Genomic DNA, 24,671 nt, shown 5'->3' on the forward strand with positions numbered 1-24,671 from the left:
TTTTTCTTCCGTCACACTTATCTGATAGTTTGAAGCTATTTCTGTGTCTTTTGATATTTGAGGTAGAAAAAAAATAGTATAGGCTAATGTATCAAACAATACCCTATACAAAAATAGTGAAAACGCCTACAATAGTGCACCTTATCTGTAATTAAAACTCCTACATGTCTATGTATTTGAAGATACATGGTAATAATAATGCGTTGTGTACCAACAGTACACACGCACTTATCTGTGTATCGCATTTATATCCAAGCCCATTGATTATGATAACCAGCAATATGATTGAAGTCATCACATCAAGATGTCAGCACTTAACGTTATTAAGACTTATAGTTCTGCCCTGACCCCCTACATTACTACAGGAAAATCATTTGTAAATAGTTGGGTGAAGAACACAAAGAATGGAAATACATTCAAACCAGTATTTTGTATGGAGTAAAATCATTAGTTTATGTGCATCCTTACCATCACAATTAAAAATAGCACAACATTTCATCATACCTTTAATTTTTCTGCTCCAAACAATTGGTACACTGTCTAAAATATTCCACTCTTAATTTATTTTCATTGCAAACTTTCTGGACATCAAATTAAAGCGAACTCTCAATTATTATCCTGGCACGGATTATCCGCTTCACGCTTACATTTAGTGTAACTTTTAGTTGTGTTGTGAAGCATTCCTGCTCATCTGCTTGACGGTGCTACGTTTTAACCACCCTGTCTGTGTCGGGAAGATGTTTGGCCCGATCCCTCAGATGCCACATGTCACACTTTAAGCTGGGTGCACAACTGAGCCATAAACTGAACAAGTAATAGTAGATCGTGCGCACAGTATTTGACCGCCATGTTTCCCAACCTACAGATTCACAAGCGCACAAGACGATCGTGTGCATAGGAGGGAAATTAATATATTTCATTCCTGCTATGAACGTATGCCGTACCCCGTAACAACCACTGAGAGTAGAGTAGGAAACCATTTTGTGGGACTAGAGAACTGCTTATATTTATCTATCATATTGTGGCAAGAAATTGTCGAGATATTACAATGCTCAGGTGTAATTCCTGCTTTCATATCTATCATATTGTGGCAAGAAATTGTCGAGATATTACAATGCTCAGGTGTAATTCCTGCTTTCAAAAGTAATTAATTCTATTAATTATACACCACTAGCAAAAATTGTAAATTTAAAATTTGTCGTGGTTGAAATGGTTAATTAAAACATTTATACAAAACCTATTTATTTATATGTTAAAAAACTGTGCTCACGGGATAATCATTTGGTAGTTAATATAGTTAACTACTTACACTGCCGACATAAGTCGGATACCTCACAAAATAAACAGTGCGATTTCAATTGTGAACCGCCTTCGCACAAGTCGTGCGCATGGCCTGATATGCACTCACTTTAATTATTTATTTTTTTTTTTTTTTTAAAGTGGGGACCCAGCCTGCGCACTTATCATTCTGCTTTACTGACACAGATGCGCCCCTGACTAGGCAAGACCCTTTAGAGCCAGGAAGGCTTAATTTTTTTTGACGTGACAACGTCTAATAAATCGATGAACGCCGGCTGCGCGCACGGAAAAGTGTCCCGTTACGCACATTGTTCCGTTACACTGTGTCCCATTACGCTCATTGTACTCTTGCGCCGCATCCATCTCTCTTCCACTCGATTGGCCTATGCGTCCGAGGAGAAGAAAGACAGCGGCTGCACACAACTTACATCTACACGTGAACTGTTTCGTCGACTGTTTATAAAGTGAAGTGAAAAGTTAATGTGGTTTTCATTGCTTATTACAACAACAATTTCAGCAATAAAGGTTAATTAATCTTGCATTTTAAAAATCTGATTACTAGTATAATTTCAAGTATTTATTCTTTTATTATTAAAATAAAAAGATTCAATTTTATTCGTAAAAGTATGCAATAATTTCATCAATGTTTTGTTATGACGTTGTCACGTTAAACTATCGTCCGTAAACCGACTTTACAGACAACCAATAATTTAATTATAATATTGGGTTGGAAAGTATTAAAAGCTTTGCTCATGTTGAAATAAATAGAATATTTTATTTATATCTGGATGTTATACTGGGCGCACCCACCCACACACACACATAATACTGTGTGTGTTAAAGACGATCTTCCCGATTGATAATTCGTGGGTTTTCATAAATAATATTTTTAGGAATAAAATTCATGTGCCTATAAATATTTTTTTCGTTAAAAACGTCTCAAATACTACACAACAGAGGTATTGGTCAATAGTTTGAGACTAAAATTTAACTGTCAATAATACTTCAAGAAAATATATACCGATAAATGGTTGAACTCTTAAAATCGGTATACTAACTACTCACTGACTGATGCATACTTAATTAAAATATTTTTGTACAAAAGCAAATTTTTTTAATGTTGTGAATGTTTGTTTGAGCTTTATTTATAACATGTTGGAATGATAATGCTACAGTTACTAAAAACTAAAACGCTACCTACAAAACTACAAAAAATATTTTTGCAAACTTCCGTTCTTCCGGAGAAACCCCCGGAATGGCCACCGCATGGGGAGCCCAAGAAAAGAAACGGGCTCCCCATTTGGAAGCCACCTGGAAGGTTTTTTTCTGTTCCACCCACCGTTTCTTTGGTAGCCTGACTTGTTACAAGGAATTGTATTACTACCAGAGAAAATGCCACCATTTTGTCCGGGCAATCCGCCTTGGAGGAGCCGGGGCGCGAACCCTGGTCCTACAAGTCACAAGGCAGGCGCTCTACCCCAGAACCAGAGTGGTAGAGCGGATACTTGCAGTCTTCTTAACACTGACATGATGTTATTTCACTGTAGTTTCGTGTGTCATTAACACGTTCAGTACGTGCAGTAACATCTAACCACGGTAACGAACAAATTTATGTGTTCTTATGTTCTTCATTCAGCATGAATTGTGTAATTCATAACAGTGAAATATAATTTGTATAACTAGTCTGGCAATTTTTAGTTGATTTTCTGCAAACAACCTTACAGTACCGCTGTACAGTAAATATATAGAACTATAGACTAGTAAAAAAAATATGTAAAGAGCTTGCACTATCAATGGTAAAGTTATTTTGAAAAAAAAAAGTTAGATATTAAAATAGTGTGTTTATTTAAAATATTTGTGTGCTTACAAGCATGAAGTTACTGTATAACATTTTATTTATTTGTTTTTAAAGCTACAGAAAAGTTAACCTTGTCATATCATCATATCACTTTTGGCTTTTTTTTTTTTGTTTTACCGTGCTTAATATGCGCAATTAATACTGGAAAGCTACTGTTCAAACAACTGTTTGCAAATATGCATTTTCAAAATCTTAAATTTAGTACTAAATCAATGATAGTGTTGAAGATGTAAAATTAAAATATCCTACATTTCATACTGACATCGCCTAAATTTTAAGTAGGTAATGATAGTACTGACCTTAAATCGATCAGTTTCTGAAGACTAAGAATTTAGATGACACTAGTTGTGTGAGATTTGCTTACTTATTTAGAAATATTCACATATTTGAATACAACTATATTTTATTGAAACTTGCAGTAATCCTGAGTACAGAATTCTTGGCAAAAGCTTACCTCAGGGTTAAGCAGGAGCATAAATGTTTTATTTCATAAAATGAAACCCTCAGAAACTTAATTAAATAATCAGGAATATTAAACATAAACTTCTTTGAGTACACAACTACAAAAAATTTTTATTTAATATTTTTGCACATCGCAGTGACATAGCTATTTAACTATTTGTAATTTTAATTGTAACAAAAAATGAAATTTGGTGTTTACAACTTTGGATGTGTAACATTTATACGTGTAATAGTATAATACATGTATTATGTTTTATCAAAAGTTCATTTAATGTTTGTGTATGTTTTTCGTCAAAAAAAAATATCCTTCAACGACATTTAACTTTTCTTATAATTTTGTTGTTTTGAATTATGTTCGAACCTTTCCTTCAGTTCAACAACTTAAGTAGATATAATAATTTCGTTAGGAAATTAAATTCTCCATACATACTGCACTTGATATTATGAGATTATTACGAAATAATATATAATTTTTTGTTTTAAATACATTTTTTTTTCTTCAAATTTGTGGTGTGACAAATAGTATAATTATTGATAAGGAATAATTGGAGCCAACGTGTGTTCCAGTGGCGGGGATGGTGACCCTGCAGAGTCTGCAGAACCTGGCGAGCCTCCAGGGACTGCCGCAGGTGGCGTCGCTGGCGGCCGGACTGCAGGGAGTGGCAGGCCTGGGCGCGCAGCTCGTCAACACCCCGCTCAACCTGAGCGCGTCTGCTGCCGGTCAGTGTGGCGGCCCTGTTCCCTCGTCTGTCAGTGTGGCAGGCCTGTTCCCCCGGCCCCACGCGCCGTCTGTCAGTGTGGCAGGCCTGTTCCCCCGGCCCCACGCGCCGTCTGTCAGTGTGGCAAGCCTGTTCCCCCGGCCCCACGCGCCGTCTGTCAGTGTGGCAAGCCTGTTCCCCCGGCCCCACGCGCCGTCTGTCAGTGTGGCAGGCCTGTTCCCCCGGCCCCACGCGCCGTCTGTCAGTGTGGCAGGCCTGTTCCCCCGGCCCCACGCGCCGTCTGTCAGTGTGGCAGGCCTGTTCCCCCGGCCCCACGCGCCGTCTGTCAGTGTGGCTGGCCTGTTCCCCCGGCCCCACGCGCCGTCTGTCAGTGTGGCGGGCCTGTTCCCCCGGCCCCACGCGCCGTCTGTCAGTCTGGCGGGCCTGTTCCCCCGGCCCCACGCGCCGTCTGCCAGTGTGGCGGGCCTGTTCCCCCGGCCCCACGCGCCGTCTGCCAGTGTGGCGGGCCTGTTTCCCCGGCCCCACGCGCCGTCTGTCAGTGTGGCGGGCCTGTTACCCCCGGCCCCACGTGCCGTCTGTCAGTGTGGCGGGCCTGTTTCCCCGGCCCCACGCGCCGTCTGTCAGTGTGGCGGGCCTGTTCCCCCGGCCCCATGCGCCGTCTGTCAGTGTGGCAGGCCTGTTCCCCTGGCCCCACGTGCCGTCTGTCAGTGTGGCAGGCCTGTTCCCCCGGCCCCACGCGCCGTCTGTCAGTGTGGCACGCCTGTTCCCCGGGCCCCACGCGCCGTCTGTCAGTGTGGCAAGCCTGTTCCCCCGGCCCCACGCGCCGTCTGTCAGTGTGACAGCCCTGTTCCCCCGGCCCCACGCGCCGTCTGTCAGTGTGGCAGGCCTGTTCCCTCGTCTGTCAGTGTGGCAGGCCTGTTCCCTCGGCCCCACGCGCCGTCTGTCAGTGTGGCGGGCCTGTTCCCCCGGCCCCACGCGCCATCTGTCAGTGTGGCAAGCCTGTTCCCTCGGCCCCACGCGCCGTATGTCAGTGTGGCGGGCCTGTTCCCCCGGCCCCACGCGCCGTCTTTCAGTGTGACAGCCCTGTTCCCCCGGCCCCACACGCCGTATGTCAGTGTGGCGGGCCTGTTTCCCCGGCCCCACGCGCCGTCTGTCAGTGTGGCAGGCCTGTTCCCCCGGCCCCACGCGCCGTCTGTCAGTGTGACAGCCCTGATCCCCCGGCCCCACGCGCCGTCTGTCAGTGTAACAGCCCTATTCCCCCGGCCCCACGCGCCGTCTGTCAGTGTGACAGCCCTGTTCCCCCGGCCCCACGCGCCGTCTGTCAGTGTGGCAAGCCTGTTCCCCCGGCCCCACGCGCCGTCTGTCAGTGTGGCGGGCCTGTTCCCCCGGCCCCACGCGCCGTCTGTAAGTGTGGCAAGCCTGTTCCCCCGGCCCCACGCGCCGTCTGTCAGTGTGGCAGGCCTGTTCCCCCGGCCCCACGCGCCGTCTGTCAGTGTGGCGGGCCTGTTCCCCCGGCCCCACGCGCCGTCTGTCAGTGTGGCGGGCCTGTTCCCCCGGCCCCACGCGCCGTCTGTCAGTGTGACAGCCCTGTTCCCCCGGCCCCACGCGCCGTCTGTCAGTGTGGCAAGCCTGTTCCCCCGGCCCCACGCGCCGTCTGTCAGTGTGGCGGGCCTGTTCCCCCGGCCCCACGCGCCGTCTGTCAGTGTGGCAGGCCTGTTCCCCCCGGCCCCACGCGCCGTCTGTCAGTGTGACAGCCCTGATCCCCCGGCCCCACGCGCCGTCTGTCAGTGTAACAGCCCTATTCCCCCGGCCCCACGCGCCGTCTGTCAGTGTGACAGCCCTGTTCCCCCGGCCCCACGCGCCGTCTGTCAGTGTGGCAAGCCTGTTCCCCCGGCCCCACGCGCCGTCTGTCAGTGTGGCGGGCCTGTTCCCCCGGCCCCACGCGCCGTCTGTAAGTGTGGCAAGCCTGTTCCCCCGGCCCCACGCGCCGTCTGTCAGTGTGGCAGGCCTGTTCCCCCGGCCCCACGCGCCGTCTGTCAGTGTGGCGGGCCTGTTCCCCCCGGCCCCACGCGCCGTCTGTCAGTGTGGCGGGCCTGTTCCCCCGGCCCCACGCGCCGTCTGTCAGTGTGACAGCCCTGTTCCCCCCGGCCCCACGCGCCGTCTGTCAGTGTGGCAAGCCTGTTCCCCCCGGCCCCACGCGCCGTCTGTCAGTGTGGTGGGCCTGTTCCCCCGGCCCCACGCGCCGTCTGTCAGTGTGGCGGGCCTGTTCCCCCGGCCCCACGCGCCGTCTGTCAGTGTGACGGGCCTGTTCCCCCGGCCCCACGCGCCGTCTGTCAGTGTGGCGGGCCTGTTCCCCCCGGCCCCACGCGCCGTCTGTCAGTGTGGCGGGCCTGTTCCCCCGGCCCCACACGCCGTCTGTCAGTGTGGCGGGCCTGTTCCCCCGGCCCCACGCGCCGTCTGTCAGTGTGGCGGGCCTGTTCCCCCCGGCCCCACGTGCCGTCTGTCAGTGTGGCAGGCCTGTTCCCCCCGGCCCCACGCGCCGTCTGTCAGTGTGGCAGGCTTGTTCCCTCGGCCCCACGCGCCGTCTGTCAGTGTGGCAGGCCTGTTCCTTCGGCCCCACGCGCCGTCTGTCAGTGTGGCTGGCCTGTTCCCCCCGGCCCCACGCGCCGTCTGTCAGTGTGGCGGGCCTGTTCCCCCCGGCCCCACGCACCGTCTGTCAGTCTGGCGGGCCTGTTCCCCCCGGCCCCACGCGCCGTCTGTCAGTCTGGCGGGCCTGTTCCCCCGGCCCCACGCGCCGTCTGCCAGTGTGGCGGGCCTGTTTCCCCGGCCCCACGCGCCGTCTGTCAGTGTGGCGGGCCTGTTTCCCCCGGCCCCACGCGCCGTCTGTCAGTGTGGCAGGCCTGTTCCCCCCGGCCCCACGCGCCGTCTGTCAGTGTGGCAGGCCTGTTCCCCCGGGCCCACGCGCCGTCTGTCAGTGTGGCAAGCCTGTTCCCGGGCCCCACGCGCCGTCTGTCAGTGTGGCAAGCCTGTTCCCCCCGGCCCCACGCGCCGTCTGTCAGTGTGACAGCCCTGTTCCCCCGGTCCCACGCGCCGTCTGTCAGTGTGGCAGGCCTGTTCCCCCGGCCCCACGCGCCGTCTGTCAGTGTGGCAGGCCTGTTCCCTCGTCTGTCAGTGTGGCAGGCCTGTTCCCTCGGCCCCACGCGCCGTCTGTCAGTGTGGCGGGCCTGTTCCCCCGGCCCCACGCGCCATCTGTCAGTGTGGCAAGCCTGTTCCCTCGGCCCCACGCGCCGTATGTCAGTGTGGCGGGCCTGTTCCCCCGGCCCCACGCGCCGTCTTTCAGTGTGACAGCCCTGTTCCCCCGGCCCCACACGCCGTCTGTCAGTGTGGCGGGCCTGTTCCCCCGGCCCCACGCGCCGTCTGTCAGTGTGGCAGGCCTGTTCCCCCGGCCCCACGCGCCGTCTGTCAGTGTGACAGCCCTGATCCCCCGGCCCCACGCGCCGTCTGTCAGTGTAACAGCCCTATTCCCCCGGCCCCACGCGCCGTCTGTCAGTGTGACAGCCCTGTTCCCCCGGCCCCACGCGCCGTCTGTCAGTGTGGCAAGCCTGTTACCCCCGGCCCCACGCGCCGTCTGTCAGTGTGGCGGGCCTGTTCCCCCGGCCCCACGCGCCGTCTGTAAGTGTGGCAAGCCTGTTCCCCCCGGCCCCACGCGCCGTCTGTCAGTGTGGCAGGCCTGTTCCCCCGGCCCCACGCGCCGTCTGTCAGTGTGGCGGGCCTGTTCCCCCGGCCCCACGCGCCGTCTGTCAGTGTGGCGGGCCTGTTCCCCCGGCCCCACGCGCCGTCTGTCAGTGTGGCGGGCCTGTTCCCCCGGCCCCACGCGCCGTCTGTCAGTGTGGCAAGCCTGTTCCCCCGGCCCCACGCGCCGTCTGTCAGTGTGGCAAGCCTGTTCCCCCGGCCCCACGCGCCGTCTGTCAGTGTGGCAAGCCTGTTCCCCCCGGCCCCACGCGCCATCTGTCAGTGTGGCGGGCCTGTTCCCCCGGCCCCACGCGCCGTCTGTCAGTGTGACGGGCCTGTTCCCCCGGCCCCACGCGCCGTCTTTCAGTGTGGCGGGCCTGTTCCCCCCGGCCCCACTCGCCGTCTGTCAGTGTGGCGGGCCTGTTCCCCCCGGCCCCACGCGCCGTCTGTCAGTGTGGCGGGCCTGTTCCCCCGGCCCCACGCGCCGTCTGTCAGTGTGGCGGGCCTGTTCCCCCGGCCCCACGCGCCGTCTGTCAGTGTGGCGGGCCTGTTCCCCCGGCCCCACGTGCCGTCTGTCAGTGTGGCAGGCCTGTTCCCCCGGCCCCACGCGCCGTCTGTCAGTGTGGCAGGCTTGTTCCCTCGGCCCCACGCGCCGTCTGTCAGTGTGGCAGGCCTGTTCCTTCGGCCCCACGCGCTGTCTGTCAGTGTGGCTGGCCTGTTCCCCCCGGCCCCACGCGCCGTCTGTCAGTGTGGCGGGCCTGTTCCCCCGGCCCCACGCGCCGTCTGTCAGTCTGGCGGGCCTGTTCCCCCGGCCCCACGCGCCGTCTGTCAGTCTGGCGGGCCTGTTCCCCCGGCCCCACGCGCCGTCTGCCAGTGTGGCGGGCCTGTTTCCCCGGCCCCACGCGCCGTCTGTCAGTGTGGCGGGCCTGTTTCCCCGGCCCCACGCGCCGTCTGTCAGTGTGGCAGGCCTGTTCCCCCCGGCCCCACGCGCCGTCTGTCAGTGTGGCAGGCCTGTTCCCCCGGGCCCACGCGCCGTCTGTCAGTGTGGCAAGCCTGTTCCCGGGCCCCACGCGCCGTCTGTCAGTGTGGCAAGCCTGTTCCCCCGGCCCCACGCGCCGTCTGTCAGTGTGACAGCCCTGTTCCCCCCGGTCCCACGCGCCGTCTGTCAGTGTGGCAGGCCTGTTCCCTCGGCCCCACGCGCCGTCTGTCAGTGTGGCAGGCCTGTTCCCCCGGCCCCACGTGCCGTCTGTCAGTGTGGCAGGCCTGTTCCCTCTTCTGTCAGTGTGGCAGGCCTGTTCCCTCGGCCCCACGCGCCGTCTGTCAGTGTGGCGGGCCTGTTCCCCCCGGCCCCACGCGTCATCTGTCAGTGTGGCAAGCCTGTTCCCTCGGCCCCACGCGCCGTCTGTCAGTGTGGCGGGCCTGTACCCCGGCCCCACGCGCCGTCTGTCAGTGTGACAGCCCTGTTCCCCCGGCCCCACGCGCCGTCTGTCAGTGTGACAGCCCTGTTCCCCCTGCCCCACGCGCCGTCTGTCAGTGTGACAGCCCTGTTCCCCCGGCCCCACGCGCCGTCTGTCAGTGTGGCGGGCCTGTTCCCCCGGCCCCACGCGCCGTCTGTCAGTGTGGCGGGCCTGTTCCCCCGGCCCCATGCGCCGTCTGTCAGTGTGGCAGGCCTGTTCCCCTGGCCCCACGTGCCGTCTGTCAGTGTGGCAGGCCTGTTCCCCCGGCCCCACGCGCCGTCTGTCAGTGTGGCACGCCTGTTCCCCGGGCCCCACGCGCCGTCTGTCAGTGTGGCAAGCCTGTTCCCCCCGGCCCCACGCGCCGTCTGTCAGTGTGACAGCCCTGTTCCCCCCGGCCCCACGCGCCGTCTGTCAGTGTGGCAGGCCTGTTCCCTCGTCTGTCAGTGTGGCAGGCCTGTTCCCTCGGCCCCACGCGCCGTCTGTCAGTGTGGCGGGCCTGTTCCCCCGGCCCCACGCGCCATCTGTCAGTGTGGCAAGCCTGTTCCCTCGGCCCCACGCGCCGTATGTCAGTGTGGCGGGCCTGTTCCCCCCGGCCCCACGCGCCGTCTTTCAGTGTGACAGCCCTGTTCCCCCCGGCCCCACACGCCGTATGTCAGTGTGGCGGGCCTGTTTCCCCGGCCCCACGCGCCGTCTGTCAGTGTGGCAGGCCTGTTCCCCCGGCCCCACGCGCCGTCTGTCAGTGTGACAGCCCTGATCCCCCGGCCCCACGCGCCGTCTGTCAGTGTAACAGCCCTATTCCCCCGGCCCCACGCGCCGTCTGTCAGTGTGACAGCCCTGTTCCCCCGGCCCCACGCGCCGTCTGTCAGTGTGGCAAGCCTGTTCCCCCGGCCCCACGCGCCGTCTGTCAGTGTGGCGGGCCTGTTCCCCCGGCCCCACGCGCCGTCTGTAAGTGTGGCAAGCCTGTTCCCCCGGCCCCACGCGCCGTCTGTCAGTGTGGCAGGCCTGTTCCCCCGGCCCCACGCGCCGTCTGTCAGTGTGGCGGGCCTGTTCCCCCGGCCCCACGCGCCGTCTGTCAGTGTGGCGGGCCTGTTCCCCCCGGCCCCACGCGCCGTCTGTCAGTGTGACAGCCCTGTTCCCCCCGGCCCCACGCGCCGTCTGTCAGTGTGGCAAGCCTGTTCCCCCGGCCCCACGCGCCGTCTGTCAGTGTGGCGGGCCTGTTCCCCCGGCCCCACGCGCCGTCTGTCAGTGTGGCAGGCCTGTTCCCCCGGCCCCACGCGCCGTCTGTCAGTGTGACAGCCCTGATCCCCCGGCCCCACGCGCCGTCTGTCAGTGTAACAGCCCTATTCCCCCGGCCCCACGCGCCGTCTGTCAGTGTGACAGCCCTGTTCCCCCGGCCCCACGCGCCGTCTGTCAGTGTGGCAAGCCTGTTCCCCCGGCCCCACGCGCCGTCTGTCAGTGTGGCGGGCCTGTTCCCCCGGCCCCACGCGCCGTCTGTAAGTGTGGCAAGCCTGTTCCCCCGGCCCCACGCGCCGTCTGTCAGTGTGGCAGGCCTGTTCCCCCGGCCCCACGCGCCGTCTGTCAGTGTGGCGGGCCTGTTCCCCCGGCCCCACGCGCCGTCTGTCAGTGTGGCGGGCCTGTTCCCCCGGCCCCACGCGCCGTCTGTCAGTGTGACAGCCCTGTTCCCCCGGCCCCACGCGCCGTCTGTCAGTGTGGCAAGCCTGTTCCCCCCGGCCCCACGCGCCGTCTGTCAGTGTGGTGGGCCTGTTCCCCCGGCCCCACGCGCCGTCTGTCAGTGTGGCGGGCCTGTTCCCCCGGCCCCACGCGCCGTCTGTCAGTGTGACGGGCCTGTTCCCCCCGGCCCCACGCGCCGTCTGTCAGTGTGGCGGGCCTGTTCCCCCGGCCCCACGCGCCGTCTGTCAGTGTGGCGGGCCTGTTCCCCCCGGCCCCACACGCCGTCTGTCAGTGTGGCGGGCCTGTTCCCCCCGGCCCCACGCGCCGTCTGTCAGTGTGGCGGGCCTGTTCCCCCGGCCCCACGTGCCGTCTGTCAGTGTGGCAGGCCTGTTCCCCCGGCCCCACGCGCCGTCTGTCAGTGTGGCAGGCTTGTTCCCTCGGCCCCACGCGCCGTCTGTCAGTGTGGCAGGCCTGTTCCTTCGGCCCCACGCGCCGTCTGTCAGTGTGGCTGGCCTGTTCCCCCGGCCCCACGCGCCGTCTGTCAGTGTGGCGGGCCTGTTCCCCCGGCCCCACGCACCGTCTGTCAGTCTGGCGGGCCTGTTCCCCCCGGCCCCACGCGCCGTCTGTCAGTCTGGCGGGCCTGTTCCCCCGGCCCCACGCGCCGTCTGCCAGTGTGGCGGGCCTGTTTCCCCCGGCCCCACGCGCCGTCTGTCAGTGTGGCGGGCCTGTTTCCCCGGCCCCACGCGCCGTCTGTCAGTGTGGCAGGCCTGTTCCCCCCGGCCCCACGCGCCGTCTGTCAGTGTGGCAGGCCTGTTCCCCCGGGCCCACGCGCCGTCTGTCAGTGTGGCAAGCCTGTTCCCGGGCCCCACGCGCCGTCTGTCAGTGTGGCAAGCCTGTTCCCCCCGGCCCCACGCGCCGTCTGTCAGTGTGACAGCCCTGTTCCCCCCGGTCCCACGCGCCGTCTGTCAGTGTGGCAGGCCTGTTCCCCCGGCCCCACGCGCCGTCTGTCAGTGTGGCAGGCCTGTTCCCTCGTCTGTCAGTGTGGCAGGCCTGTTCCCTCGGCCCCACGCGCCGTCTGTCAGTGTGGCGGGCCTGTTCCCCCGGCCCCACGCGCCATCTGTCAGTGTGGCAAGCCTGTTCCCTCGGCCCCACGCGCCGTATGTCAGTGTGGCGGGCCTGTTCCCCCGGCCCCACGCGCCGTCTTTCAGTGTGACAGCCCTGTTCCCCCGGCCCCACACGCCGTCTGTCAGTGTGGCGGGCCTGTTCCCCCGGCCCCACGCGCCGTCTGTCAGTGTGGCAGGCCTGTTCCCCCGGCCCCACGCGCCGTCTGTCAGTGTGACAGCCCTGATCCCCCGGCCCCACGCGCCGTCTGTCAGTGTAACAGCCCTATTCCCCCGGCCCCACGCGCCGTCTGTCAGTGTGACAGCCCTGTTCCCCCGGCCCCACGCGCCGTCTGTCAGTGTGGCAAGCCTGTTCCCCCGGCCCCACGCGCCGTCTGTCAGTGTGGCGGGCCTGTTCCCCCGGCCCCACGCGCCGTCTGTAAGTGTGGCAAGCCTGTTCCCCCGGCCCCACGCGCCGTCTGTCAGTGTGGCAGGCCTGTTCCCCCGGCCCCACGCGCCGTCTGTCAGTGTGGCGGGCCTGTTCCCCCGGCCCCACGCGCCGTCTGTCAGTGTGGCGGGCCTGTTCCCCCGGCCCCACGCGCCGTCTGTCAGTGTGGCGGGCCTGTTCCCCCGGCCCCACGCGCCGTCTGTCAGTGTGGCAAGCCTGTTCCCCCGGCCCCACGCGCCGTCTGTCAGTGTGGCAAGCCTGTTCCCCCGGCCCCACGCGCCGTCTGTCAGTGTGGCAAGCCTGTTCCCCCGGCCCCACGCGCCATCTGTCAGTGTGGCGGGCCTGTTCCCCCGGCCCCACGCGCCGTCTGTCAGTGTGACGGGCCTGTTCCCCCGGCCCCACGCGCCGTCTTTCAGTGTGGCGGGCCTGTTCCCCCGGCCCCACTCGCCGTCTGTCAGTGTGGCGGGCCTGTTCCCCCGGCCCCACGCGCCGTCTGTCAGTGTGGCGGGCCTGTTCCCCCGGCCCCACGCGCCGTCTGTCAGTGTGGCGGGCCTGTTCCCCCGGCCCCACGCGCCGTCTGTCAGTGTGGCGGGCCTGTTCCCCCGGCCCCACGTGCCGTCTGTCAGTGTGGCAGGCCTGTTCCCCCGGCCCCACGCGCCGTCTGTCAGTGTGGCAGGCTTGTTCCCTCGGCCCCACGCGCCGTCTGTCAGTGTGGCAGGCCTGTTCCTTCGGCCCCACGCGCTGTCTGTCAGTGTGGCTGGCCTGTTCCCCCGGCCCCACGCGCCGTCTGTCAGTGTGGCGGGCCTGTTCCCCCGGCCCCACGCGCCGTCTGTCAGTCTGGCGGGCCTGTTCCCCCCGGCCCCACGCGCCGTCTGTCAGTCTGGCGGGCCTGTTCCCCCCGGCCCCACGCGCCGTCTGCCAGTGTGGCGGGCCTGTTTCCCCGGCCCCACGCGCCGTCTGTCAGTGTGGCGGGCCTGTTTCCCCGGCCCCACGCGCCGTCTGTCAGTGTGGCAGGCCTGTTCCCCCGGCCCCACGCGCCGTCTGTCAGTGTGGCAGGCCTGTTCCCCCGGGCCCACGCGCCGTCTGTCAGTGTGGCAAGCCTGTTCCCGGGCCCCACGCGCCGTCTGTCAGTGTGGCAAGCCTGTTCCCCCGGCCCCACGCGCCGTCTGTCAGTGTGACAGCCCTGTTCCCCCCGGTCCCACGCGCCGTCTGTCAGTGTGGCAGGCCTGTTCCCTCGGCCCCACGCGCCGTCTGTCAGTGTGGCAGGCCTGTTCCCCCGGCCCCACGTGCCGTCTGTCAGTGTGGCAGGCCTGTTCCCTCTTCTGTCAGTGTGGCAGGCCTGTTCCCTCGGCCCCACGCGCCGTCTGTCAGTGTGGCGGGCCTGTTCCCCCGGCCCCACGCGTCATCTGTCAGTGTGGCAAGCCTGTTCCCTCGGCCCCACGCGCCGTCTGTCAGTGTGGCGGGCCTGTACCCCGGCCCCACGCGCCGTCTGTCAGTGTGACAGCCCTGTTCCCCCGGCCCCACGCGCCGTCTGTCAGTGTGACAGCCCTGTTCCCCCTGCCCCACGCGCCGTCTGTCAGTGTGACAGCCCTGTTCCCCCGGCCCCACGCGCCGTCTGTCAGTGTGGCGGGCCTGTTCCCCCGGCCCCACGCGCCGTCTGTCAGTGTGGCAGCCCTGTGCCCCCGGCCCCACGCGCCATCTGTCAGTGTGGCAGGCCTGTTCCCCCGGCCCCACGCGCCGTCTGTCAGTGTGGCAGGCCTGTTCCCCCCGGCCCCACGCGCCGTCTGTCAGTGTGGCAGGCCTGTTCCCCCGGCCCCACGCGCCGTCTGTCAGTGTGGCAGGCCTGTTACCCCCGGCCCCACGCGCCGTCTGTCAGTGTGGCAGGCCTGTTACCTCGGCCCCACGCGCCGTCTGTCAGTGTGGCAGGCCTGTTCCCCCGGCCCCACGCGCCGTCTGTCAGTGTGGCAGGCCTGTTCCCCCGGCCCCACGCGCAGTCTGTCAGTGTGACAGCCCTGTTCCCCGGCCCCACGCGCCGTCTGTCAGTGTGACAGCCCTGTTCCCCCGGCCCCACGCGCCGTCTGTCAGTGTGGCAGGCCTGTTCCCCCGGCCCCACGCGCCGTCTTCAGTGTGGCAGGCCTGTTCCCTCGGCCCCACGCGCCGTCTGTCAGTGTGGCAGGCCTGTTCCCCCGGCCCCACGCGCCGTCTGTCAGTGTGGCAGGCCTGTTCCCCCCGGCCCCACGCGCCGTCTGTCAGTGTGGCAGGCCTGTTCCCCCCGGCCCCACACGCCGTCTTCAGTGTGGCAAGCCTGTTCCCCCCGGCCCCACGCACCGTCTGTCAGTGTGGCAGGCCTGTTCCCTCGGCCCCACGCGCCGTCTGTCAGTGTGGCAGGCCTGTTCCCCCGGCCCCACGCGCCGTCTGTCAGTGTGGCAGGCCTGTTCCCCCGGCCCCACGCGCCGTCTGTCAGTGTGGCAGGCCTGTTCCCCCCGGCCCCACGCGCCGTCTGACAGTGTGGCAGGCCTGTTCCCCCCGGCCCCACGCGCCTTCTGTCAGTGTGGCAGGCCTGTTCCCCCGGCCCCACGCGCCTTCTGTCAGTGTGGCAGGCCTGTTCCCCCCGGTCCCACGCGCCGTCTGTCAGTGTGGCAGGCCTGTTCCCCCGGCCCCACGCGCCGTCTGTCAGTGTGGCAGGCCTGTTCCCCCCGGCCCCACGCGCCGTCTGTCAGTGTGGCAGGCCTGTTCTCCCGGCCCCACGCGCCGTCTGTCAGTGTGGCAGGCCTGTTCCCCGCGGCCCCACGCGCCGTCTGTCAGTGTGGCAGGCCTGTTACCTCGGCCCCACGCGCCGTCTGTCAGTGTGGCAGGCCTGTTCCCTCGGCCCCACGCGCCGTCTGTCAGTGTGGCAGGCCTGTTCCCCCCGGCCCCACGCGCCGTCTGTCAGTGTGGCAGGCCTGTTCCCCCGGCCCCACGCGCCGTCTGTCAGTGTGGCAGGCCTGTTCCCTCGGCCCCACGCGCCGTCTGTCAGTGTGGCAGGCCTGTTCCCCCGGCCCCACGCGCCGTCTGTCAGTGTGGCAGGCCTGTTCCCCCGGCCCCACGCGCCGTCTGTCAGTGTGGCAGGCCTGTTCCCTCGGCCCCACGCGCCGTCTGTCAGTGTGGCAGGCCTGTTCCCCCGGCCCCACGCGCCGTCTGTCAGTGTGGCAAGCCTGTTCCCCCCGGCCCCATGCACAGCCTGTCCGACTCCCATACTGCCAACAGATCTTGTATCTATTTTTTTTTTTTTTTACTTAAAGTGAAATAAATTGTAACTTCCAAAAATTCCATATTATACGATGAAATGATGGCTTCAACAGCAACAGCAAACACAAGACTGATTATGTGTGGCGAGGCTTCAGTTCTATAAAATCTGTCAGTTAGGATCCAAACTGATCATGTGGCTTGTTAAAAGCTCACTAGGTGGCATGGAGCATCAGCAGGCCACGGAAGTCACGAGAAAATTGCCAAACTGAGCAACAGAAAATGTAATGAAATAAACTTAAATGGTATTGCATGCCAAAAAATATTTTAATTTCCAGCAGCCTTTGTGCTAACTTGCATTTGGTTTTTTGACCCCTCACAGTCGCACAGTAAATGTAAATAGTTGGACACTGTCTATTTAAATTGTTTGGAAATTATCTCTTGAGACGGTTTTATATTTCTAAAATTAAAAACAGCCCATCCTGCGAATTGAATTGAAAAAGTCCTGATATTGTTTTACCACGTATTTGTTAACATCATGTTATCAGTTACCAAACTGCAGCACTGCCAAAAGAAAAGTTGGTGTGTGAAATATTCTACAGGATGTAGGTTACTGTATGGCATATTCTAAACCAGTGGTCCCTAATTTTTAAATTCTGTGGAACATTACATAAATAGCTATAGCAGCCTATAATAGGCTTAGTTAAACAGGTATTTAAGTAACTTAACAATATTACTTAGGTATATTTTAGTACCACTGACAATATTACCTAGGTATATTATAGTACCATTGTCTACATGATTTGTAAACTGCTCAAGATATCACAGTGCGGTCTGGTTACAGGAAAGCATTTAAGAATACGCTGAGAGCGGATGAGTGATTCTGGTTTTTAATTTTGTCTTTTAAATGGGAGTGAAAATGGCTACAATGCATGTTTTCAGATGAATTGGTACAGTCTCTTGAAAGCACTCAAGGGCTTTGCATTACACCATCTTGATTTACGCGCCATATAGTGTAATGGTTATCTCTCAAATTACATTTACCCTGTGCCCGGCACCAAGACTGCACGCCATCATGGCCTTGTGCTTAGAGGCGATACTGCGCTGGAAGCACAAGCGAGTGCAGACCTTATCATTAAGCTTCACTAACACAAATGCTCCCTTGACTAATCCAATCACTCAAGCCTATTCGTTCAATATTTGTATAAAAAATATATATTTTAAAATAAAATAAAAATGTCAATATTTGGCTGAATAATTTAACTGAAGACAAAGTTTCTGTAATATTAAAGTAAGGTTTTATATACTGTACCTAAAAATTTATGGTACTTGTAATTTTCTATAAATATTAATTTTTGTATAAATATTTTTTTTTGAAACAATATTATACTTCATCTTGAATTTAACTTAATTGCCCTTTTTAACTTTAAATTTTATAAAACTTATGTTAGATTTCTTAAGTATTTTTTTTTAAATTTATTTGTCAATCGTTACAGATTTTGAATGTTTAAATAAGTCAAATTACCGCAAGTAGGTTACAGTGACTAGATGCACTCGCACACAGACTTGAATTCGTGAGTGATATATTTGCGATATAACTGAGCGAGTAGTAGTGGAGTGTTTGGGAGATGGGAACGAGGAGGCGTGTGCCTGCCCGCAGTGAACCTGTCGAGCCAGGGAGCGACGGGCCACGGGGTGGCAGGCCTGATGGGCGCGGGGCCCCCGCCCCAGCCGCAGCTGCTGGCGGCCCCGCAGCCCGCCGCCATGCCGCAGTTCATCCTGGCCTCGGGCCAGCTGGTGCAGGGCATCCAGGGGGCCCAGCTGCTCATCCCCACCTCGCAAGGTGCGCCCCCTCCCTCCTGTCCCCCTTCCACTTGCTGGGCGTGAGGGATGTTTCATTACATAACTAGGAAGAAATGAAATAATAAAAGGACGTGAGGGATATTATAAATACTGGTGGTAAAACGTATATTAGCTCAAATTAAATAAATACTCTGTATTCAATAGTTTATAAACATTTGTAAAACTAATTTATTTAGTCTAATAAAATAATCAAGATGTATTTTAATAAATAATGAAAAATAATAAATGTGCAGGATATTCGTGCTAATTAATAATTTTTAAATTATTTATTTAATAATGTAATAATTTATATTGCAAAAAATTATGTGTGTGTGTGTATGTGTGTGTGTATGTGGGAACATAACCTCACAAACACTCCCATGAAAACGGCCAGGAGACTACAAAACCCTCCACAGTCACTCCCTGCCAGCAACAATGGAAGCTTACAGAAAACATGTTATACATACAGGAACATAACCTCACTTCAAAGGATACACTTGAAAATACAAATGAAAACTTTTAGAAACACTATTTCTATCACTGACATTTACAATAAAAAAATGTTTTTAATTTTTTGGACCAGTATTCAATATCAATCACAAAAGTATATAATTTAAAAGCACATATATAATTTTTATTTGTATGTAGCCTTTTTTTCATCCTGTGAAAATTTTGTAGCATGATACGTGCACATAGCAAAAATTCACTCGTGTAATTGTTTTTTTTTTTATAATGACCTAAAGAAGCGTAACTCCAAAAAATATGTTCCATAAAATACAAACATATACAAAACAATTATTATTTTGAATTTTTTTTCCATAGCATATACATGTGCATATCTGAAATAAAACCTAGCTTAAACAGTGACATACAAAAGCTTTTCTGTGGGCATCCTCATTTTTTGTCGTATGGCTGAATGCGAGTTTAACCTGTACAAATATGCTCAAAGATATAGAACAAGACATGATATACAAGAATAAAATGATAATAAACAAAGAAAACGAATGTTTCCACGAACTACCTACTATTATGTTACGCATGTGACTCGGTTTTGCGGGAGAGGGGCTGGGAGGCGTGCGGCTTGTGTTGCAGGGATCGCCACGCAGACCATCCTCACGATCCCGGTGAACCACGTGACCAGCAGCCAGATGGTGAACCTGGCGCTGAGCAACGGCCAGGTGGTGACCACCACGCTCGCCAACCTGCAGACGCTGGCCCAGCCGCACCACCTCCTGGCGCCCAGCGCGCCCGGCGCAGGTCGCCGCTCGCTGCTCTCCCCGTCTCCTCGTCTCCCTGTCTCCTGTTCTCTCTTTCTCTCTCACTTTCTCTCACCTCTCTTTCTCTCACTTTCTCTCTTCATCACACTTTTTCTTCCTTTCTCACTTTCTCTCATTTTATCCTTTTTCTCTATAACTAATTTTAGGATATAGTCAATACAAAAATTTTTATGATATAGTCATTTTGAACATTTTTGGATATAGTCACTACAAAAATATGTATATCAACTTAATAACAGTAATGAACTTAAAATTAGTAATGGGGTGCTTCAGGGGCGCAAGTATGTAGAATTCGGAAGTGGAGCCCGGGGAAATTGACAATTGAAGGGGAAGGGGGAGGCCCTAGAGAATTTTGCACATGGGGTTAACCGACACATCATACCTGGATGCGTTGCCCGTATGCTGTACACTGCCCATATTTTTGCCTACATGCATTGAGCAAGAATAAATCTTCAAAACATACAGAAAGTTTTCCATAAGACATAGTTAAGACATCAAATACGTTTCACAGTCATACTTTGGCCCCCTCCTCCTTCGGGATCTACACCCAGTGGGTTCTTGATATCATTTGTCTTAATTTTCTAGGATATAATCATTCAGAAAATTAAAGAAGTGAGCACCCCATGCTTTTTGTTATACAGAATTGTTTTGCATTATTTGGCTGTTAGACAAAAAATGTAAATTTAAATGTAATTATTATTTTATTTTTAGTTCATTCAACATTTAAAGTGGATTTTTTGTGTTTTTTTTTAAACTATACAATAATTTTTATTCTATTTAGTATCAAAATAAAATAAAAATATTGAGTATGAGTAATTAAAACAAATTAAAAATACTAAATATAAGAGGTTAAAGTAATTATTTGTTACAATGAACTTAAAATTAATCATTAATGTTCACATAATCTAGTCATTTCAGCTAACGCATCAACATTACATTGAAATTTTTGTGTTATCTTAGAGCAATCAAGTTATTCTACTTGGAGACCATTCGGTAACTTTACAAGACTAAGAGCTACATAAGCCTGCCAGGCAGCAAAGTGACACGATCCCAAATAAACAACTGCATACACTACAGTGCAGCCTTGCATTTTATGCACGGTAGATGCCCAAATCAGTCTTAATGGCAACATTCGTCTTTCAGCAGTACTATAGCTGGATTTTGCTGGAAACTGTACAGCTATTGGTTTAATTATATGTACACCATCTGTGTCGAAATCAACATGGACTGATGGAATGTCCGTATCATACACTTGATCACGCCGGAAGAGTGGCCAGATAATTTCAGATGTAGTACCCATATTGCCATTAGAGAACCCCGGACACATTTTCCACCATAACCCGACCCTTTGGATCGGAAACACACCAAATTGAAAAACAACTGAATTTTAAAATTTTATAAATGTTGGGTCTTTAACCCCCCTCTCCCCACCCAGGGTAACAGTCGCCCCCGGGGAAAATTCCCACCATGCCCCGACCTCTTGGATACACAAAAATCATGGTTATTATCCATAGCTCAACTTAAGTGGTTTTTTATACCCTTAACTCTAAGATCTTAAGTTACCAAAATATTGTACTGTGAGAGGTTCTTTATGTGTGTGCAAAATTTCATCACATACAGATGTCAAAAGTGGGTAATAATTGAATGGAAAGATTTGATTAAATAGAGGTGAAGCATGTTGAAAAGGTGTGGAAAGTGTGCTGGAATTAGTTGACAGGATATTTGTGAACGCCGTGATGGGAAATGTGTTGCGTCGGTGCGTGCGACACAGTGTGGGGACAGAGGTGTGGTGGTGTGCGCAGTGCCGTCCCCCGGCATGGGCCACGGCTCGGCCGGCCTGCCCCCCCACCTGCTCGGCTCGGCCCAGCAGCAGCTGCTCGGCGCCATGCAGCAGCCGCAGCTGGCCACGCCCCCCTGCCACCCGGCCCAGCCGCCCCCCCAGCGCCACCACCACCACAACCACAACCACAGCCACCACTACCCGGTACGCCGCAGGCCCAGTGGTGACACCTCGTGAAGAGGGTGCTATTCTCCGTTCACTCTTAGCTGAGTTTTGAAATAAACAAACACCGTCGTATCACTGCGCCGCGTCAGCAAGTGATAGGCTGAATTCATCTTGCGCGCCAAGCACTAGTTGCAACACACACACTTCAGTACAGTCGGTGTTAATAAAATAACGGAGAAGTAATATAACAGGAAAATGGTGCCGTTACCGTTCAGGACACAAAAGGAAACACTGTTTATTTTTTGAATAATCGATAAAATAGCACCGTAACGTAAGACAACAATATAGTGTTACGATTTGGTACTCACCTAATCACTATCTGGCAGTGGTGCTATCCCTTCCAGACTTGAATCAGACCTACCACCATCTTTGTCACTACTGTCGTCACTGTCACCGAGAGGAACTATAACACTGTCAACGACAATATCACTGATACCATCCAATTCCCACATTCTTTCTTCTTCTTTCATTGCATGCCGAATACAGTTGTTCCACTTCTCTGGAGTAATCTGAGACAAAGCTGTGGCTACTAAATCACGCACCTTGCTTAGCTTGAATGTTCTGTTATTACGTGTCACGTAACCTTTAATCTGACTCCACACGAGTTTGATTAGATTCAAGTTGCAATGATACGGCGGTAGCTTAAGTACAGTGTGCCCCGCTTTCTCGGCGATGTTGTCAATCACATATGCAGTAAAAGATGAACGTACTGTATGAACTAAATTCAGCAACTCTGCTTTCACAGACGTTGCACTGAAGGATATATTTTTTCACTGTAACCACTCAATAAAAAAATTTGATTACTCCACGAATGATTTTGCACACGATCACACTTTACACTGTGATAGGACGCATTGTCGATAACAACAACACTGTTCTGTTCTAATTTTGGCAATGTTTTTTCAAACCAATCCCGGAAAACGTCACCATCTCTTCATGATAATCACTGGATTTCTTTGACTGAAAAATTAACTCACCGTTTTCCACAAAACCACTGTCGCTACCAATATGAAGCAATATAAGGTGCTGCCAATTACCTGTTGGATATTTTAGTCCTGTAGACAGTCCTGAGAGAAAAGCTTCTCTCTTCTTCTTAACTGTAGAATCTTTCCAAGACTTGTTTTTAGCATGCTCTTCATTCACCCACGTTTCATCTAAATAGTATATTTTGCGTCCTTGTTGTCGGTAACCACGGATTTTGCTTAAATAATTTCTTTGACATAGTGAAATGTTGTCCCTATCAATTATGACATTGGTTTTGCTTCTTTTTATGTACTGAAAACCGATAAGTTTTTACAGTTCATAAAATGTTGTTCGTCTGAAATTTGGAAGTTCAGGGTCGTCGTTAACACACCGTAGCACTTTGTTCAGCGTAGGTGGTTCATTTGCGAAGAATAAACTATGCACTTTACGCTTAAAAGCCGTCTTCACAAAATCATCACAAGTTTTGATAACAGGATACTCACGTTTCCTTTTCTTCCCAGGAGTTGTTTATGTCCCAGTGTCCTGTAATTCTTTTCTTGCAAGAAGCACACTGCTCTTCGAAAGACCCGTAAATTCCGCAGTTAAACTCGCGATATCGTTCATACGACAATCCGGATATATGTCTGAAAATGTTTTAAAAACATTCAACACAATAGTTTTCTGTGCACTTTTCAAAGGCTTTCCCGTTCTGTGCTTTACAAAACTCGGTCTGGCGTCAGCCATAACAAACCGTGCATGCGCGAATCCGAAATAAAACTGTTGCCCCGGGCATCAACTGTACACTGTACACACGGCGTCTGCTAACATAATTGTAAGTAAATACTTGCTTACACATTAAACTGTATTGGATATTAATGGTGAAATGCTATAATGCTATATAATAACAACAATTGTTATAAAAAAGGCAGTGTAAGAATACTTACAAATGGTACGTAACCAAGGGACTATTTCTTGCGCACGAATAATGTGCGCGGCGGACGGCAGCCAATGAAAATGTTTGTTTACAAGAGGCTTTGTTTATTCCAAAACTCAGGTAAATGTGAACGGAGAATAGGGTGTGCACGGTACCACTGAAGGAGAAGTATGTGATTAATTCCAACATGTCTTACTAAATGAACAAACTTAATGGTTTTTCAGTTTGCATGAAATAATTATTTCAACACAAAACCTTTTAAGAATTAATGAGTTGACTTTTTTATTTTTAGTATAGATTAGGTATCTTATTTTAAAAGTTCTGTTGTACTGTTTCCAAGGATATTTTATCCTTGATGAAATCACACTTACCTACTTTTCATTTCATGAGGTGGACAAAAAAAATATTTGTAACGTGCACCTATTTCATTTTAATAATGTTTGTGCCGATATTACTCAAACACACTCATTTACTATGGTTAAAGCTATGCTTGGAATAATTAAATAATTTCACCTTATTGCAAATACCTCCCATTACATATTTAGGATATTTAATGCAATAGCATCTTTATTTTAAATGTAGAGTATAGATATCAAATTTACTATCCAAATTATTAGTTTATTCTTAGTGTGCTTGGTATTACTTAAACAAAATTCCCAAATTATTTTACCCCTCTTTTCTTTCCCCACACTAATACCACTGTAAAAATACAGAACTAAGTAAATATCCCAATATCTGTTTACCAAACAAAAACTATCACTTCATTCCATTTTAATCTTTATACTGCATGTTAACACCAAAATAATGATAATAAACTTACTATATACATATTGAATTAAAATTTATTCTACCCCTTTAAAGAACCTTAGGGTTTTAATTTTGTAAAATAGTGAAACTGTAGTTGGTAATTTTCATCTTTATTATTATTACTATGCTTTATTAAATTGGAAGGTAAAAATCTTTATCTTATACCGATATTCACCCCTTTTACATCCCTTAGGGTTTGTAATTTCGCAAAATGGTGATATTGTGGTGAGTAGATTTTGTGTGTTTATTATTCTTTCCTAGTTTCTTTGTTATGCTTGGTTAGCTTCATAGATATAATTAATTATCTTCAAACCATATTGCCTCTTTTTCACCTTTTAGGGCCTGTATTTCACAAAATAGCAAGATTATGTTTTTTTTTTGTTTTATCTTATTGCAGGGTGTCTAGGGAAATGATCAGAAAAAATTCCTGTACAATTCCTGTACATTCCTGTACATGTCAAAAATGAAAAGAATACATGTAAATCATACGCGATAAAATTTTACCCCAAAATCATGATAGTACATGCAAAATTGAACAAATGCAATAAATTACTAAATTACTACTGTATGTAATGAGAAAAAGCATTTTAACAAAATGATCATCTAAAGATGCTATAAACATCAAAGACATATATGCAGGCCTACCTTCTCACTGGAAATGTTGGAACTTCAAATTCATTATTAAAACATTGGAATTTTTCATTTGTCCTGGTTCGATAGTAATTGTCTTGCAGCTTGTTTGGTCCATAGTCACACTAGTACAAAACTGTGAGAAGTTTAACTGTATAGTGTCATGCAATACACAGCCCTATACTATTTTTTAAGATCTTTCACCTTCTCATCGATGACAGATACTGCACGCTGTACATCCT

General features: G+C 53.5%; 1 protein-coding gene across 1 annotated transcript in view; it reads left to right on the forward strand.

Moving 5' to 3' along the window:
- LOC134536531 (POU domain, class 6, transcription factor 1) overlaps positions 1–24,671 on the forward strand; it is a 72,275-nt gene that overhangs the window by 22,684 nt on the left and 24,920 nt on the right. The window contains exons 2-5 of the mRNA XM_063376263.1: positions 4,187–4,339; positions 17,632–17,814; positions 18,906–19,070; positions 20,893–21,074. Coding sequence (XP_063232333.1) covers positions 4,187–4,339; positions 17,632–17,814; positions 18,906–19,070; positions 20,893–21,074 — 683 coding nt within the window. The remainder of the gene's footprint in view (positions 1–4,186; positions 4,340–17,631; positions 17,815–18,905; positions 19,071–20,892; positions 21,075–24,671) is intronic.

The sequence above is a fragment of the Bacillus rossius genome, chromosome 11, assembly GCF_032445375.1.
Source record: "Bacillus rossius redtenbacheri isolate Brsri chromosome 11, Brsri_v3, whole genome shotgun sequence".
Classification (NCBI taxonomy): Eukaryota; Metazoa; Arthropoda; class Insecta; order Phasmatodea; family Bacillidae; genus Bacillus; species Bacillus rossius.